At 45.2% G+C, this 18,715-nt stretch overlaps 1 protein-coding gene across 1 annotated transcript; it reads right to left on the bottom strand.

Moving 5' to 3' along the window:
* Positions 1-1,335: 1,335 nt before the first annotated feature.
* On the bottom strand, positions 1,336-18,220 carry LOC120982613 (alpha-1-antitrypsin-like). Its single transcript, XM_040412889.1, has 4 exons — positions 17,518-18,220; positions 16,453-16,717; positions 3,176-3,311; positions 1,336-1,554 (listed from the first exon to the last, which is right to left on the bottom strand). Exons 1-4 carry the CDS (start codon positions 18,218-18,220, stop codon positions 1,369-1,371), a joined length of 1,290 nt encoding a protein of 429 aa, XP_040268823.1. The 3' UTR covers positions 1,336-1,368.
* Between the last annotated feature and the right edge of the window lie 495 nt (positions 18,221-18,715).

The raw sequence follows: 18,715 nt of genomic DNA, 5'->3' as shown, positions 1-18,715 counted from the left end.
TATCTAAATATCAAAAAATAAATAATAACCCTGATACATTGTAATCTATATATATATATATATATATATATATATATATAAAAAGAAGGACGTATGTATGTATGTTTACGTGTACATCGATTTCAACGAAACTTGGTATACACATCCCTTGCTACCTGGAAAGAAATCTTGTGGAGGTCTCAGCTCTCTAGGACGTACCATTCCTGAGATATTTCCAAAAAAATTACCTGCATTAGCTAATACAAGCCATTCTCTTCATATCCCAACTGCCATACACACGGTCACATGTCCCTTATCAGCCAATAGAAGCTTGGTCACATGTCTCTTATCAGCCAATAGAAGCTCGCAGGCCCTTAGTCTCCACATACACACAGTTTTACTCTAGGTTTCCATAACAACCCAGCCATTTTTCTTCACTGCTGTAGGTCAGCTTTAGGCTAGGGCTACAGGACAACAATAAGTCGCACGACACATAGAGCACAACTACACTGCTACATGTGTCGCGCGACATTGATGTCGCACCAATGTTGTGTGCCAATTTTTATAATGATAGTCTGCGACAATGTGACATGCTGCTACGCGACAGTCGCAGAAAAACCCATCTTGGATGGATTTTTTGCGACTGTCGTGTCGCAGTCGCAGCATGTCACATGTCGCAGTGCGATACCATAGCCTATCATTATAAAAATTGTTGAGACAAAATGTCGCGCAACACATGTCGTTGTGTAGCCCTAGCATTAAAGGGGCGGGCACTGTGGAGGTCACTGTTAAAGAGGTGTTCACTGTGGATGTTACTGTTAAGGGGGTAGGTCGCTGTGGAGGTCACTGTTAAAGGGGTGGACACTGTGGAGGTCGCTGTTAAGGGGGCAGGGGCCACTATTAAAGGGGCAACTGCTGTGTAGGTCGCTGTTAAGGGGGCAGGGGCCACTATTACAGGGGCAACTGCTGTGATGGTCACTGTTAAGGCAGCAGGGTACTGTGAGGCCAATGTTAAGGCAGCGGGGTACTGTGGAGGTTACTGTTAAAGGGGTGGGCCCCTGAGGAGGTCACTGTCAAGGGAGTGGGGTGCTGTGAAACTCACAGTTAAAGGAGCGGGCTGCTGTGAAGGTCAAAGTTTAGGGGATGGGCTGCTGTGGAGGTCCCATTTTAAAGTGACGGGGCACTGTGGGGAGGGGGTCAGTGTTAAGAGGTGGGGGACTGTGGAGTTCACTGTTAAAGGGGCGGGGTGCTGTAGAGGTCACTGTTATGGGGGATACTGTGGATATCTTTTAACGACACACACAAAAATTAAATGAAATAGATGAAATATACCCGTGCAGAGCCGGGTCCTTCTGCTAGTATTTTATTAAAGAAAAGTTTAGGAGAGAATCATTCCTGTGGGTTGGCAATTCTTCCGGTAAAGAGAATGCTTTGAGATTTGTAGTCATACACTGAGATAATGAAAGGACGATTAAATGTAATACGAGAAGGATGCATCATGGAGATTGCCTCTCGTGCGGTGGTGGCTGCCGCTTCTGTCCCCTCATCAACACTAAGCGCTGCCTTATGGATAGCCTATGGAGGTTGAGAGAAAAAAAGATATTACATTTTCCAGTGGATAGATATTTATTTTGCTAACTTACAAAGCTCTAACGTATTCCACCGCACTTTACAGATATTATCATTAGAAATCGTTGTCCCCAGTAGAGCTGACAATCTAAATTCCTTGTCAGCATGTCTTTGGAGTGTGGGGGGAAACCCATGCAGAGTTTGCCTTCTGGGGCCCCAGAACTTCAAAGCACAAGTACCAACTACTGGGCCATCAACAGACAGACAGATAGCTAGATAGTTTGAGGGAAGTAGCTATAGGGGGTGCAGAGGTAGCAGTCAGTACTGGGCCCAGGAGCCTGAGGGGGCCCAAAGACCCTTGTGCCACATAAGAAGACGACAGTATTATAGAAATTGCTTGCTGGTCAAGTTACACCTCTGGCTGGATGGAAAGGGTTAGGTGATGAATTTGGCATGGTGCCGTTTAAATTTTTGCCTCAGGCAGCATGAAGGCTATGTGCTTCCCTGCCCCTGGCCACAAAGCACTGAGGGAAGGAGAGCTCAAGCTGAACTCTTGCACCAGGGCCCATGAGCCTTTAACTATGACCCTGGACAGATCAATAGATAGATTCAGATAAACCAATATGATATACAGTACAGACCAAAAGTTTGGACACACCTTCTCATTCAAAGAGTTTTCTTTATTTTCATGACTATGAAAATTGTAGATTCACACTGAAGGCATCAAAACTATGAATTAACACATGTGGAATTATATACATAACAAACAAGTGTGAAACAACTGAAAATATGTCATATTCTAGGTTCTTCAAAGTAGCCACCTTTTGCTTTGATTACAGCTTTGTACACTCTTGGCATTCTCTTGATGAGCTTCAAGAGGTAGTCCCCTGAAATGGTCTTCCAACAGTCTTGAAGGAGTTCCCAGAGATGCTTAGCACTTGTTGGCCCTTTTGCCTTCACTCTGCGGTCCAGCTCACCCCAAACCATCTCGATTGGGTTCAGGTCCGGTGACTGTGGAGGTCAGGTCATCTGGCGCAGCACCCCATCACTCTCCTTCATGGTCAAATAGCCCTTACTTTCAAAGTTTTCCCAATTTTTCGGCTGACTGACTGACCTTCATTTCTTAAAGTAATGATGGCCACTCGTTTTTCTTTACTTAGCTGCTTTTTTCTTGCCATAATACAAATTCTAACAGTCTATTCAGTAGGACTATCAGCTGTGTATCCACCTGACTTCTCCTCAACGCAACTGATGGTCCCAACCCCATTTATAAGGCAAGAAATCCGACTTATTAAACCTGACAGGGCACACCTGTGAAGTGAAAACCATTTTAGGGGACTACCTCTTGAAGCTCATCAAGAGAATGCCAAGAGTGTGCAAAGCAGTAATCAAAGTAAAAGGTCGCTACTTTGAAGAACCTAGAATATGACATATTTTCAGTTGTTTCACACTTGTTTGTTATGAATATAACTCCACATGTGTTAATTCATAGTTTTGATGCCTTCAGTGTGAATCTACAATTCTCATAGTCATGAAAATAAAGAAAACTCTTTGAATGAGAAGGTGTGACCAAACTTTTGGTCTGTACTGTATATAGATATTAGATAGATGGATTGATAGATCTCACCTTAGAAATATTTTCGTTGGGTTCTCCAGTGATACCAGAAAGATCAGCATTGTCTTCTATTCCCAACTTGCTTAATGTTTCTTTCAGGTTGACAGTGCCGGAGACAGAGAATTTGGGGAGGTATAAGTCCACCAACCTGTGTGAAAAGAACAACAGATGATATGCAAATAGTCTGTTCCTTCATAGTCAAAAACATCCAAACATGGAGCAATCTGTAATGGAATTATTGCAACTGACTATGGCTGCAACTTCTCCCCAGTAACAGTAATATTTAAAAGCTGCTGACATAATGTGTACATAGGTAGATAGATAGCAGTGGCATGCCTAGGGTTGGCAGGGGGTGCGGTCTGCCCCGGGTGTTGGCTCTCAGGGGAATGCCAGAAGCAATGAGTGCTTCCATCAATACAGATAGAAGTTCTCATTGCTGGAGCGCTGACGGCCACATACTGCGGCGGGGCACAGAAGCGCATAGTTCCCTGCCCCGCTGCTGATCACCGCCATAGGATTCAGGCCTAGTAGGCCTGAGGCCTATGCAGTAGTGAAATCCCGACGCAGGCGTGCGTGATGACGTCATCACGCGCGCCTGTGCCGGAACGCAGCACAGTGAAGTGTGCGTGCCTGCCATCGCGCGCCTGGACATAGGTGAGTATTTAGCTTTTAGTTTTTAGTTTTTTTATGTGCCAACTTTGGGGACATGGAGGGGACAGTACATAGGGGGTAAATTGCAATATGGGGCAAATTACTATGTGGGGGAAAAATATTATGGTTGGATACTGTGTGGGGGCAAATTATTATGGGAGGGATTACTATGTGGGGCAAATTACTATATGGTGCAATGTGGGGGAAACTACTGTGTGGAGGGGCAGTGGGGGTAAACTACTGTATGGGGGCAGTGTGGGGAAATTACTGAGTGGGGCAAATTACTATATGGGGCAGTGTGGGGGAAACTACTGTATGGGGGCAGTGTGGGGGAAGCTACTGTATGAGGGCAGTGTGGGGGAAACTACTGTATGGGGGCAGTATGGGGGAAGCTACTGTATAAGGGCAGTGTGGGGAAATTACTGTGTGGGCCAACTTACTATATGGGGGAAGTGTGGGGGAAATTACTGTGTGTGGGGGGGCAAATTACTATAGGGGCAGTGTGGGGTGCGTTGCTATTGTTAGGGCAAAACCCTATACTTCTATGATCTGCTGGGGTCCAAATCAGATAAAAGTACGAGTATACTCGGGAGAGATAAATGACACAGGCTCAAGGTTGTATCAGAATGATCTCTTTATTGGGCGGATACAAAATATTTATACCCTTTTTCTAGAACTTAAGCCAAACACAGATATCGTCATTTTACGTAAGCATCACATGATTAATAATTATAATAATAACAACTTCTTTTTGATGCTTGCAAGTCAAGCACATTTGATTACAAAAAAACCTTATCTTAGCCTTCAGTTATTCGTCCTTGAAAAGTACCTAGTACCAGTTGTACTCCCAGAACATCAGGCACAGATACTTCTGAGAACTAATAAGCAATTAACTTTGTCCCAAATACACCCGGCTCAGCAATTCTCAATTCTGACCTAAAATAAACCAGCAAAGTAAAATGGAACCCAGGATACAAAATGAAGGCGCAATCCCTCACACTATTGGGGAGGCACTGTAGGGGCAATTCTATTATTTCTGGGGACACTATGCAGGGATTATTACCTAGAGAACATCTGGAGGGGGTTGTTATTACTGGGGGCACTTTAGGGGACATTATAGCTGCTGTGGACACTATAGGGACATTCGGGGTAATTTATCAAACTGGTGTAAAGTAGAACTGATCAAACAACGATTCCAATAGCGCTACTAGCTTGCTCCTCTTTGTCAAATAGCTGCGGTGCCTCAGCAGAACCGCACACAACTGTTGGATAAATATAGGCAATACATAACAATATATCTGGTACTGCGCTCTCCCTATTTCAGAAATTCATACACACCCCCCTACTAAAAAGTGCCCGCAATGCTGTGATCAGCCTAAATTACCTTCACTCTTTGCGGGATCTAAATTCTTTTCTTGCGCAGTGTGGGGGTGTCGCAGGCACAGGTAAAGTATTTAAATTTGGGAATCACGCCCCAGCTAGTGGCGCAAATCCGTGAGTGCAAGTTCGTGGTTCGCGTTCGCATGGAGCGGCCAGTGACGGCACTTCTACATCTACGGATAGTTGCAGACACCACAATACCTATCTACGCGTTTCGGATAGTACGCTGACCTTCGTCAGGAAAACTGCTTGACACTCCTAGGTACTAGTCATGAGCGGCATAGGCAATATTCGAATTCGGGATATTTTGCGAATTTTTGTCCGAATATTCGCCATAAATTCTCAAATTCTCAAATCCGTGATCGCCAGTCATTATTTACTTGATTGCGAAAATCGGCAATGTAATATATTCGCGATAAAAATTCGGAATTAGAATATTCGCGATCAACACTAAGGGGTAGGCAACTTTCCTATTGGTTGCTAGGGATGCTGCTAAGTGCCGATGTTCGCGATAAATTTGCAATTTGAATATTCGCGATCAGCACTAATCGTGAATATGAATATATAGCACTATATTCTAAATATTCGCAAATTCTCGAAGTGGCGATATTCACGATTAAAATTTGCGATTCGAATATTCACGCCCAACACTACTAGGTACTTCCCTTGTATGCGCTTGCTCCTGCTTCCACCACATTAACCTGTTATAAACGCCACCCTCATATATTATAACATATCTAATAGGTATAAGCTTATCCCCTATAGCTTACTTCTTTCTTAGGCCTCTTTCACACTACCGTTTTTTTTTTCCGTTTTGCGGTCCGTTTTTTGCGGTCCGTATACAGTCCGTATACGGAACCATTCATTTCAATGGTTCCGCAAAAAAAACGGAATGTGTTCCGTATGCATTCCGTTTCCGTATTTCCGTTTTTCCGTTCCGTTGAAAGATAGAACATGTCCTATATTTGGCCGCAAATCACGTTCCGTGGCTCCATTAAAGTCAATGGGTCCGCAAAAAAAAACGGAACACATACGGAAATGCATCCGTATGTCTTCCGTTTCCGTTCCGTTTCCGTTCCGTTTTTTCTGAACCATCTATTGAAAATGTTATGGCCAGCCCAATTTTTTCAATGTAATTACTGTATACTGTATATGCCATACGGAAAAACGGAACGGAACAACGGAACGGAAACGGAAACACAACGGAACCAAAAAAACGGAACAACAGATCCGTTAAAAACGGAACGCAAAACACTGAAATGGACATACTGTAGTGTGAAAGAGGCCTTAATCGAACACAAATAATTCTATCTCCATATTTAAACCAGATGGTACCAGGGTATCCATATAAAAGATCCATTTAGTCTCCAGTCTCGGCATATCTTTAACAAAGTCTCCTCCCTTTTATTTTTCTTTACCACTTCAACCCCGCAAAATGTGGATCCTATAAATTTTCCTTCGTGTTTTTCCCTATAGTGACGCAATAATCGGTGTCCTTAAAACTTCCTTTGAATATTGTACACATGTTCCCCCATTCTTTTTTTCAACTGGGGGAATGTTATAGCGTATATTACACCCCGACTATCGCATGTAATAAACTCCTCGATATTTTGTTTATATGATCCATCTGTATTTTTTATTTCCATCTGGGCTCTTGTTTTTTTGCGATTTTTTGCATCCTGCGCATTTTTTGCATGGAAAGAACCCTTTTAGTTGTTGTTCTTTCTTATGATCTAAAACTTTCTTAATATTTGAGTTCATACATTTATTGGTAGATGCTATCGCGTTCCCTATGTTTTTTGCTTTGCGATAAATAAATCTTGGTACAGTCGGGATTAACTCCTACTATTTTGTCCTCCCTGAGGGTGTCCCAGTATTTATTCACCACTTTCTTAAAACGTGATGTTTGACTATTATATGGTATGATTATTGGAGGAATTGTGAATTTTTCCTCTATTTTCTTTTTTGGTTCCATATCTTCCAATAACTTTTTTCTGTCTAATTGGCCTATTCCTATTCTTTGCTGTATTAATTTCTCCTGATCATACTCCTTACTTTCAAATCTCTTTTGCATTGATTCTGCCTCCCTTTTATAATCTTATATCTTTGTACAATTCCTTTTTATATGCAGGAATTGACTCCTTGGTACATTTTCTAACAAGCGCGGTAGATGACAGCTTTCCATGGAAATAAAGCTATTAGCGTCTGTGGGTTTATTGAATGTTCTTGTACAAATTTTATCTCCTTCGATATACACTCACCTAAAGAATTATTAGGAACACCTGTTCTATTTCTCATGAATGCAATTATCTAGTCAACCAATCACATGGCAGTTGCTTCAATGCATTTCGGGGGGTGCTCCTGGTCAAGACAATTTCCTGAACTCCAAACTGAATGTCAGAATGGGAAAGAAAGGTGATTTAAGCAATTTTGAGCGTGGCATGGTTGTTGGTGCCAGACTGGCCGGTCTGAGTATTTCACAATCTGCTCAGTTACTGGGATTTTCACGCACAACCATTTCTAGGGTTTACTAAGAATGGTGTGAAAAGGGAAAAACATCCAGTATGCGGCCGTCCTGTGGGCGAAAATGCCTTGTGGATGCTAGAGGTCAGAGGAGAATGGGCCGACTGATTCAAGCTGATAGAAGAGCAACGTTGGCTGAAATAACCACTCGTTACAACCGAGGTCTGCAGCAAATCATTTGTGAAGCCACAACACGCACAACCTTGAGGCGGATGGGCTACAACAGCAGAAGACCCCACCGGGTACCACTCATCTCCACTACAAATAGGAAAAAGAGGCTACAATTTGCACGAGCTCACCAAAATTGGACTGTTGAAGACTGGAAAAATGTTGCCTGGTCTGATGAGTCTCGATTTCTGTTGAAACATTCAAATGGTAGAGTCCGAATTTGGCGTAAACAGAATGAGAACATGTATCCATCCTCTGATGGCTACTTCCAGCAGGATAATGCACCATGTCACAAAGCTCGAATTATTTCAAATTGGTTTCTTGAACATGACAATGAGTTCACTGTACTAAAATGGCCCCACAGTCACCAGATCTCAACCCAATAGAGCATCTTTGGGATGTGGTGGAACGGGAGCTTCGTGCCCTGGATGTGCATCCCTCAAATCTCCATCAACTGCAAGATGCTATCCTATCAATATGAGCCAATATTTCTAAAGAATGCTATCAGCACCTTGTGGAATCAATCCCACGTAGAATTAAGGCAGTTCTGAAGGCAAAAGGGGGTCCAACACCGTATTAGTATGGGGGCACTAATAATTTTTTAGGTGAGTGTATATTGTTAAATGTTTAAAAAAAAAATGTTTTACTGTAGCTCAGTATGAACTCTAGATAAAATTCATTTTTATTTAAATCTTTGAAAAATTCCTGTAGCTTTTCTTTCCCCCCATCCCATATAAAACTACATCATCAATAAAATGCCGCCATAGGACGAGGCCCGCCCAGAGCTCGCCATTAGGGTGGATGAACTGGTGTTCCCATCGTCCTACATATAAATTAGCGAACCCCAGTGCAAACCTAGTCATGGGGGACCGCCATGGGGAAATTCACAATTCCTCCAATAATCATACCATCTAATAGTCAAGCATCGCGTTTTAAGAAAGTGGTGAATAAATACTGGGACACCCTAAGGGAGCTCACAAAATAGTAGGAGTTAATCCCGACTGTACCAAGATTTATTTATCGCAAAGCAAAAAACATAGGGAACGCGACAGCATCTACCAATAAATGTCTGAACACAAATATTATGAAAGTTTTAGATCATAAGAAAGAAGAACAACTAAAAGGGTTCTTTCCATGCAAAAAATGCGCAGGATGCAAAAAAAAAAAAAATCGCAAAAAACCAAGAGCCCAGATGGAAATAAAAAATACAGATGGATCATATAAACAAAATATTGAGGAGTTTATTACATGCGATAGTCGGGGTGTAATATACGTTATAACATGCCCCTGTGGTAAAATATATATTGGCTGCACAAAAAGACAGTTGAAAAAAAGAATGTGGGAACATGTGTACAATATTGAAAGGAAGTTTGAAGGACACTCATTATCGCGTCACTATAAGGAAAAACACGAAGGAAAATTTATAGGATCCACATTTTGCGGGGTTGAAGTGGTAAAGAAAAATAAAAGGGAGAAGACTTCATTAAAGATATGTCGAGACTGGAGACTAAATGGATCTTTAATATGGATACCCTGGTACCATCTGGTTTAAATATGGAGATAGAATTATTTGCGTTCGATTAAAAAAGAAGTAAGCTATAGGGGATAAGCTTATACCTATTAGATATGTTATAATATATGAGGGTGGAGTTTATAACAGGTTAATGTGGTGGAAGCAGGAGCAAGCGCATATAAGGGAAGAACCTAGAAGTGTCAAGCAGTTTTCCTGACGAAGGACAGCGTACTGTCCAAAACGCGTCGATAGGTATTGTCGTGTCTGCAACTATCCGTAGTTGTAGAAGTGACGTCACTGGCTGCTCGTGCGAGCGCGAACCACGAACTTGCACTCACGGAGTCGCGCCACTGGCCAGGGCACAATTCCCAAGTTTAGATACTTTACCTGTGCCTGCGACACCCCCACACTGCGCAAGAAAATAATTTAGATCCCGCAAAGAGTGAAAACATCAGCAACGTAATTTAGGCTGATCACAGCATTGCGGGCACTTTTTTTTAGCAGGGGGGTGTGTATGCACTGGCTTAGTTGTCCATAGCAGCCAATTTAATGATTTTCCTAGTTTATGACATAAAGTCATGATTTTATTAAAGACACGGAGGCGAGTATTGCAATCTCTTCCTTTACTAAATTCCATAGCAGCAAGAAGAGTAACCATGGTAACAAAAGAAACACCCCTAAGGGTAACCCCTCCCTCCCATCAGTCCATAAGTAGCCCATCCTCAGAGACCACTTCCTCTTTCTTTGTCAACTGCAACATAAACGAACGTCCACAAGCCACTGGAATCTCTCAAACCGGTTCACTCCAACGGGAGACGACCATAACTCCGAACCAAACTTGCCAGGAGCTGCACAGATACGCACCATGATCGTGAGCATCAACCTAGGAGAAAAGGGAAACAAACAGCATGGTAATCTCAGTTCAAAGAATAATGTAAAAATAACAATCGCACAAAAGCCAAAATAAAATTGGCCAATACCAAATGAAATAAATACATAATCCACAAGGGGAAAAATAATCTCAGATACATAAAATAGCATATACTGCATAAAATTATATAAAAAGGAAAACCACACTTAAAGGGAGGGAAGGGAGGGCAATACTCGCCTCCGTGTCTTTAATAAAATCATGACTTTACGTCATAAACTAGGAAAATCATTAAATTTTATCACAAGACACGGAGGCTTCATATTGCAAGTTCAAAGCGAAGAAATAACTGACGAAAAAGCATGAGGACCAGGCCTAAAATAAAAATCCCTAAAAGTAGAGGCCCTGGACCAGTCCGCTAGTCTCAATATATCTTCCAAACGGGCTCCCGAGACTGCCATAGACGTAGCGGAAACCCCTCGCACCGAATGAGCTGTAAAGACAGAAGTATCGATGCCCGCCAGAGACAGAATCCACTTGACCCAACGAGACAGAGTAACACTTGTAACCGGAGCAAAAGGTCTGCGAAAGGACACAAAGAGTTGTAGCGAGTCCCTAGGCCGAAGGGGAGAAGTCCGAGAGAGGTACTCCCTAAAACAGGAAACCGGACAAACCGCGGGAGAATCAGAAAAAGAAGGATAGGAGACAGAAGTAATACCCGTCTTGGTACGTCGAGAGATATTGAACGACACCCCATCGGGGTGAACGAAACCGCATCAAAGTCCAAGGCACGGACATCCGAAACGCGCTTACAAGACACCAGGCAAAATAAAGTGACAAGTTTTGCCGAAAGCTGACGTAACGAAAGTTCCGAATTAGAAGGCCAACGAGAGAAGAATTCAAGGACCAAGGACACATCCCAAAGAGAGGAGAACCGAGGTCTAGGAGGCCTAGAGAGACGAGAACCCTTAAGCAACCGGCGTACCAGAGGGTGCTGGCCTGCCGGAAGACCCGAGAAACCCAGGTGACGGGAAGAAATAGCCGACCTGTACAAATTAATCGTACGATAGGCCTTGCCATCCTCGAAGAGGGAGGACAGAAACTGTAAAACATCCTCTACAGCAGCTGTAACGGGATCCAGGTTCCGTTCCAAGCACCAACGAGACCAAGATCCCCAAGCTGCCCGGTAGGCCCGAATGGTACCGGGGGCCCAAGCACTCTCCAGGAGGAATCTAGTTGTCTCCGATATTCCAGCGATGTCCCAGCGACCCCCGAGATCCTGCACGCCAGAAGACGAAGCGTGCCGTCCAACAGAAGGGGATGGTGCTGACCCAGTGGACCCAACAGAAGATCCGGCCGTGACGGAAGAAGATGTGGGTCCGCAATCAACAACTCCAACAGCTGTGGGAACCAAGTCTGTGGACGCCAAAATGGGACTACCAGAACCAATTCCGCCACCTGGCGACACACCTGAGATAACACCCGGGGTATCAAGGCGAAAGGAGGAAAGGCATATGAGAGGGTGCCTGACCAATCCTGGAGAAGGGCGTCCACTGCCTCCGACCGAGGATCCGGCCTCCAACTGTAATACCTGGGCAGCTGGGCGTTCCAACGAGAAGCAAAGAGGTCCAAGGAGAACGGGCCCCAAAGGGATTCGATGGAGGAGAACACCGTCGAATCCAACTTCCAGTCGCTGAAGTCCGAGATGTAACGAGAACTCCAATCTGCGTGGACATTGAGAAGACCTGGAATATACTCCGCCACCACTGTGACTCCTTTGTCCAGACAATAGGACCAGAACTCCTTCGCCAGATGTGTCAACATTGCTGACCGAGTGCCGCCCATGGAGTTCACATAACGCACGGCCGAAACGTTGTCCATCCTGAGCCGTACACAAGCCTTGACCTTGCCGTTGACGAAGCTCTGAATCGCAAAGGACCCCGCCAGAAGTTCCAACGCGTTGATGTGCAGAAAAGATTCCGATGTTGACCAAGGTCCTCCGGTGGACACGCCATTGCAGCGAGCACCCCATCCCTGCAGGCTGGCCTCCGACTCTATTACCACGTCCGGCTGAGGGCCCACGATCGCCTTGCCATTCCACGCGTCGAGATTGTGGATCCACCACGTCAGCTCGTCTCTGGTGTCTTGATCCAGGATCACCGACTCCCCATAGGAGGCACCCGCCTGTAGATGGGCAATCTTTAGACGTTGAAGCGCTCGATAATGGAGCGGAGCTGGAAAAACCGCCTGAATTGAGGCAGAAAGAAGACCCAAAACACGGGACAAGTGACGAAGGGAAACCTGAGGCAATCGAAGGGTGTGGCGCAACTCCTTGCGGATGGAACGCACCTTGGCCATCGGAAGACAAAGAGTGCGAGTGACAGAGTCCACCCGGAACCCCAAGAACTCCATGGACCTGGATGGTTGAAGACAAGATTTCTCTTGATTGATAACAAACCCCAGATCGGTGAGAAGGGAGATGGACAACCGCAGATGTGCTAGAAGAGTGGGTGGATCCTGGGCAATAAGGAGCATGTCGTCCAGATAGATTATCAGACGGACACCCTGACCCCGAAGCCATGAAACCACCGGCTTCATAAGTTTGGTGAAACACCATGGGGCCGACGACAGGCCAAACGGGAGGCAAGTGAACCGCCATATCTGCTCCCCCCACAGAAAACGTAGGAGGTCCCTGGACTGACTGGCAACCGGTACCGTGAGGTAGGCATCCTTCAAATCGAGTTTGACCATCCACTCCCCTGGAAGGAGAAGGTCCCTGAGAAGATGTATGCCTTCCATTTTGAAGTGGCGGTAACGTACATAAACGTTCAGATTCTTCAAATTTATCACCGGCCGAAACTGTCCCCCTTTCTTTTCCACTAGGAAAATATCGCTGATCACTCCCCCATGGGGGCATGGAGCTCTTTCTATGGCTCCTTTTTCCAGAAGGGACAAGAGTTCCGCGGCTATGAGCTTGCGAGACTCTAGAGAGCATGCTCGTGGCCTGAAGGGAGGAAGGCAAAGTGGAACGTCTATCAGCTCGATCTGAAAACCCCTGATGGTGGACAACACCCATGGGTCGGAGGTGATGTGAGTCCAAGCATGTAAAAAATGTTGGAGCCTGCCCCCTATGCATAGGGAAGAAGACAGAGGATAAACATGAGGACTTACCAAACGGACGTCGGGAACCAGGAGCTCCCCTGAAACCTCTGGACCTCCCGAAGGCGCCTCTGGACGGGAAGAATGACGACTGCTGTCTCTGGTCTTGAAAACCTTGGCGCTGATTAAAGGGACCTCGACCGGTGTTACGGGTCTGAAAGTGTGACCGGCCGGACAGACGGCCCCTAGTACTGCCGGCCCTGGTAGAGACCCTACCATGAAAGACTTTGCGCATATTTGATTGCGCCTTATCCAAGGCAGTGAAGGCCCCAACAAATTTTCCTAATTCCTTGATAAAGGAATCGCCAAAAAGGAGCCCTTGCACATTTTTGCCAGATTCGGATAAGGCCATGTTAGTTAGCTTCGGCTCTATTTTCATGAGGATAGCCTTCCTCCGCTCAATTGCTAGGGAAGTATTCACATTTCCCGTAACACAGATGGCACGTTGCACCCAGCCCCTGAGCTCTTCTGGATCAATCTGTGTGCCATCCGCCCTAGCAGACTCCGCTAGATCAAAGATCTTGGTAAGTGGCCCTAAGATATCCAAGAGCTTATCTTGGCAAGCGCGCAGTGCCGAGTCAAGGCCCCTGCGAGGGTTAAAGCCAGTTTTGGCCAAAAATTGGACCATTTTAGGATCCACATTAGGGGTCTCGGCTACTTTATTGGGAACCACAGGGCGCGGACACTCAGCCCTAAGCTTATTGCGGGTCTCTTTACACAATGGTGTCCTAATCCTGGCCTCCAGGTATTGAGCCACATGTGGGGAGGGAACCCACTCGGCCGACCTAGGATGGTGTAGACTGTCGGGGTCAAACATGGGTTCCCCAGACGGGTCAGTAAGGGGAGCGTCACCTACAGTGATAGACCCAGAGGCCCCACTAGTAGACGGCCGGGACACAGGGACGTAATCGTCTACATCGGGTCCACCCTGACACCCTCAATATCATCATCCGAACCACCCGGATGGAAACTCAAAGCCTCCTCATCACACTCCATTTCAGAGTTATCACTAGGCTCGTGCTGAATGCGAGCAGACTTCCACCGACGCGACTTTTCTGCCTGGCGTGGACAGGCTCGTTTGCGTGAGCTAAGCACGCTTTCATGTGATAGAACAGTGCTATCATTAACTGGGTTTCTGGAGGCAGTAGCCGCAGGTGGCGGCGCGCTGGGTGAGCTCAGAGGGATAAGGGCCTGCGAGATGGACTGGGTGACAATAGAGGACATGGATCCCATTGCAGACGCAATAGCTTGGGATATAGCCTGCTGAAAGGCCTGGGCCTGAAGATCAACAGGGGGCACAGTAAAAGCACCAGGAGCAGGGGAAGATCCCTGGGGCATGGGGACCAGAGAACTGGCTGCAGGAGGGATCGGATCCTGTGTAGGGCGAGACATACTGAATGTGAAGGAGTTAGTCACTCCAAAGAACTAATTAGGGAAAGAGAAGGGGCCGACAGAAATACCTGACCTATTTGCAGAGAGAACTCTAAAATGGCGACCGGACAAGAACGCGGCAGGGAACGTTATAATGATACGCCCCCCACTCCGAAAAGCGTCAATAGGAGCGGAGAGGAATAGAGAGGTGCCGCCCCCAGGAGGGACCGCCCCGGAAGGGGCGGACCCGAATGCGGCCGAGGACACCAAGATGGCGTCGAGACAGTACGCTAGGACTACCAAGATGGCGCCCGAAATCCCGCAACTCGCGAGACTTCGGGCGCAGCAAGAAGAAGACCGCACGAACAAACCTGAAAAGGAAAGATGGCGCTGACCGAACCGAGGAGAGGAGAAAGACCGGAGCAGGAACCCGGTGAGAGGGGAAAAAGGCCAAGGTGGGGGGGGGGGCGGCAGTGATATGGGGAAGACAAGAAACAAGGAGAGATCAGAAGAACGAATAAAGAAACCCCTATATAAATATATATATATATGAATAACAAAATTCGTCAGACAGAGGGCAGAAGAAACCCTTAATAAAGAAGGGAGAGACTGCCCAGAGCGGGAAAAAACACCAAATACTTATGAAAACATGGTAAAACACACAAAATGACAATTCTCAGAACACTTATATGCCATGGAGCAGCAAAGAAAGAGGAAGTGGTCTCTGAGGATGGGCTACTGATGGGAGGGAGGGGTTACCCTTAGGGGTGTTTCTTTTGTTACCATGGTTACTCTTCTTGCTGCTATGGAATTTAGTAAAGGAAGAGATTGCAATATGAAGCCTCCGTGTCTTGTGATAAAATCAGATTCCACCTTTCATTTTTGACAGTTCTTTTGGAAATCCAGTTCTATTTTACACCAGTTTGATAAATGACCCCAATTATGTCTATTGGGGTCACAATTTTTTCAGCAGTATAGTACCTGGGGCATTGGGGGGCACAGTACAGTGATCCCTCAAGATACAATGGCCTCAGGATACAATATTTTCAACATACAATGGCCATTTCTGTCCCATCGTAAGTTGAAACCAGACTCAACATACAATGTCTCAGACTCAGATCCAACCAATCAAGGCCACTTCTCTGGTAAAATAGCTGTATTAGTTGCTAGTTAGCAGTTATTCCTGACTATTATATGTAAGGACTTATATTACCCGTCTTAGTTATCTGCTTATTTTTCTTAAATCTTCATTTTCTCTTATCTTAGATTACATTTTGGGGCTTTGGAACGGATTACTCAACTTACAATGGTTTCAACATACAATGGTCATCCTGGAACCAATTACTATTGTATCTTGAGAGACCACTGTATTGGGAGTGGCAGCAGGATGACATTGTCGGGACACTAGGATGGGGAGGTTGATGGAAAAAACATGTCTGTGTTACAAACTCTGTAGAGACGAGATGCGGCTGAAAGAATTTGTCATGGCGGTCTAACGAAGGAGAAGGAAAGAGAAGGTCTACATGACAGGAGATGTCCCTGGATGTAAGAGGTATGTGGTCAAGTATTGGAGGGGGGGGGTTGCCAGAGAAAGGACCCACCCCAGGGTGCCAAACACTCTAGGCACGCCACTGATAGATAGAGATACTCCCTTACCGTCTGTGAATTGATTTCTTCCACGTTTTAATTGATTCTTTCTTAAAATTTTGTTCGACTTCTGACAATTTCCCCTCATTTGGCAGGACGAATAAAGCAACAGCGTTTCCTTTATACGGTATGCAGACCACGGTGGCCTCATCAGTGAAAGCCGCCTTGTACATTCCTGTTCTGCTCATGAAAGGCACCTTCACCGTTGTGTTCTCATTGACGTGAAAATCTTCTTCTTTTGTCCATTCCTCTTCAAATGGATTTTCCCATTGTCCTGTGAAGAGAAAATTAATATGAGGTTATTGTATGATATGAAACCAGCTGAGCTGTGATATTCTTTGACAGATGCTATGAACACCCAATGAACAGCCTGACTGGGGTTGAAACTGAGGCTTGACCCATCTGCTCGTGCAATATACCATAACCTCCAAGTGATATTTCTTGAGCAATACTTCTTGACCAATTATTAGTGCCAAGAGCTGTAATTATTCAGTGTTCTCCCTATCTTGTGATGACTTTTCTTCAAGAAGTAAGCCAAGGGGTACTACTAAGGTTAGAAGGAGACAGGATTAACAGGAGTGGTAGGTTATGTGAAAGTCTACTTTCACACTCGCGTTTTGGCTTTCCGTTTGTGAGATCCGTTCAGGGCTCTTACAAGCTGTCCAAAACAGATCAGTTTTGCCCTAATGCATTCTGAATAGAAAAGGATCTGCTCAGAATGCATCAGTTTGCCTCCGTTCCGTCTACATTCCGCTTTGGAGGCGGACACCAAAACGCTGCTTGCAGCGTTTTGATGTCCGTCCGACGAAACTGAGCCAAACAAAATGTAAGTCAATGGGGACGGATCCGTTTTCTATAACACAATCTGGCACAATAGAAAACGGATCCGTCCTCCATTGACTTTGAATGGAGTACATGACGGATCCGTCTCGACTATGTTTCAGATAATACAAACGGATCCATTCTGAACGGATGCAGACGGTTGTATTATCTGAACGGATCCGTCTGTGCAGATCCATGACGGATCTGCACCAAATGCGGGTGTGAAAGTAGCCTTATAAAGTAATGGATTACCTCTGAAATAAATGTAGTCGATGAGGACAAAAATGGCATCCTGGTCTACACTGTCCAACGGCTCAGGGATCTTGCTATGGGTGTTTTTCTCCACATAACTGTTAATCTGATTCTTTGCTTCTTCTGTGTTTTTAAAATCAGTAGAAAACGCCTCTGAGTGGTAGAGCTTCTTGGCTTCATCTAAGAACGTCTGGAGAATCTTGCGTTCCTTGGAAATGAAGAGAGCGCTCCCACCTCTGAGAGGGGGCTCCATGTCCACATCATTCAGGAGATCCCGGCGATGATGGAAACCTTCATGAAAGTCTTGTTCTGAGATCTCAGAGGTGTTTAAACGGAGTCCTTTAATGATTTGTGAGTGGTTCTGAGCCTTAGCACCAAGGGACAGGAAAGCAAATGCCATAGAAATACTGACAGGGGAGAAGACAATGTTTTCAGAAGGATGATCTAGAGCTAGCTGCCGAAACAGGTCAAAGGAGAATTTTGAATTGTAATCAGCTATCTTGTGGCGGGGCAAGGACTTATTATGGTGATGGTGGCGCTTTTTGTCGTGGTGTTCCCCTTTCTTGTGATTATGGTGATCCCTGTGGTCATGGCTGTCTTTGTCATCATAATCATCTTTGTCTTGTTTACGATGACCCTTATGGTGATCGGCAAAGACCAAGGTGATAAGTAGCGCAACTCCCTCAAGCAGAAGGACTCTCATATTTCTGAACGACAAAGAAGATATTCTTCAATATAACAAAGTAATAAATACATTGTCTATTTACCCCCAGAGTAGCACCCCACAATAATGACATACTTTTAGGGTTGATAATAAGTATAGTCAGAAACTGAATTAGCAGGTTGCGTGTAGTACAACAATCGGCTTGACTTTTGGGAAGAATGTTTGAATATCTGGGTAATATGAGGCACTGAAGAGAAGTAACGGGTCAGGAAGACACTGACCATTTATGGAGGTTAAGCATATTCATGCTGATAGAATAGCATCCAACAGGGATAAAGGGAGCAGTCAGGCAGTGCCCAAGAACCTACAGTACCAGGGTTTACAGGTGCAGATGATAGACCCCCCATCTATAGCCTTCCCTGCCCACCTGAAATTTTCAGGCAAGCTACATCTGCATCCTAGTTTTGAAATGCACTTGATTGAGTCTCTGAACCTTGAGAAAATCACAAGTACCAATATCTTTGATCACCCATT

The sequence above is a fragment of the Bufo bufo genome, chromosome 11, assembly GCF_905171765.1.
Source record: "Bufo bufo chromosome 11, aBufBuf1.1, whole genome shotgun sequence".
In the NCBI taxonomy this organism is placed as follows: domain Eukaryota; kingdom Metazoa; phylum Chordata; class Amphibia; order Anura; family Bufonidae; genus Bufo; species Bufo bufo.
The sequence above is the reverse complement of the archived record's forward strand: the minus strand, read 5'-3'. Positions and strand labels throughout refer to the sequence as shown.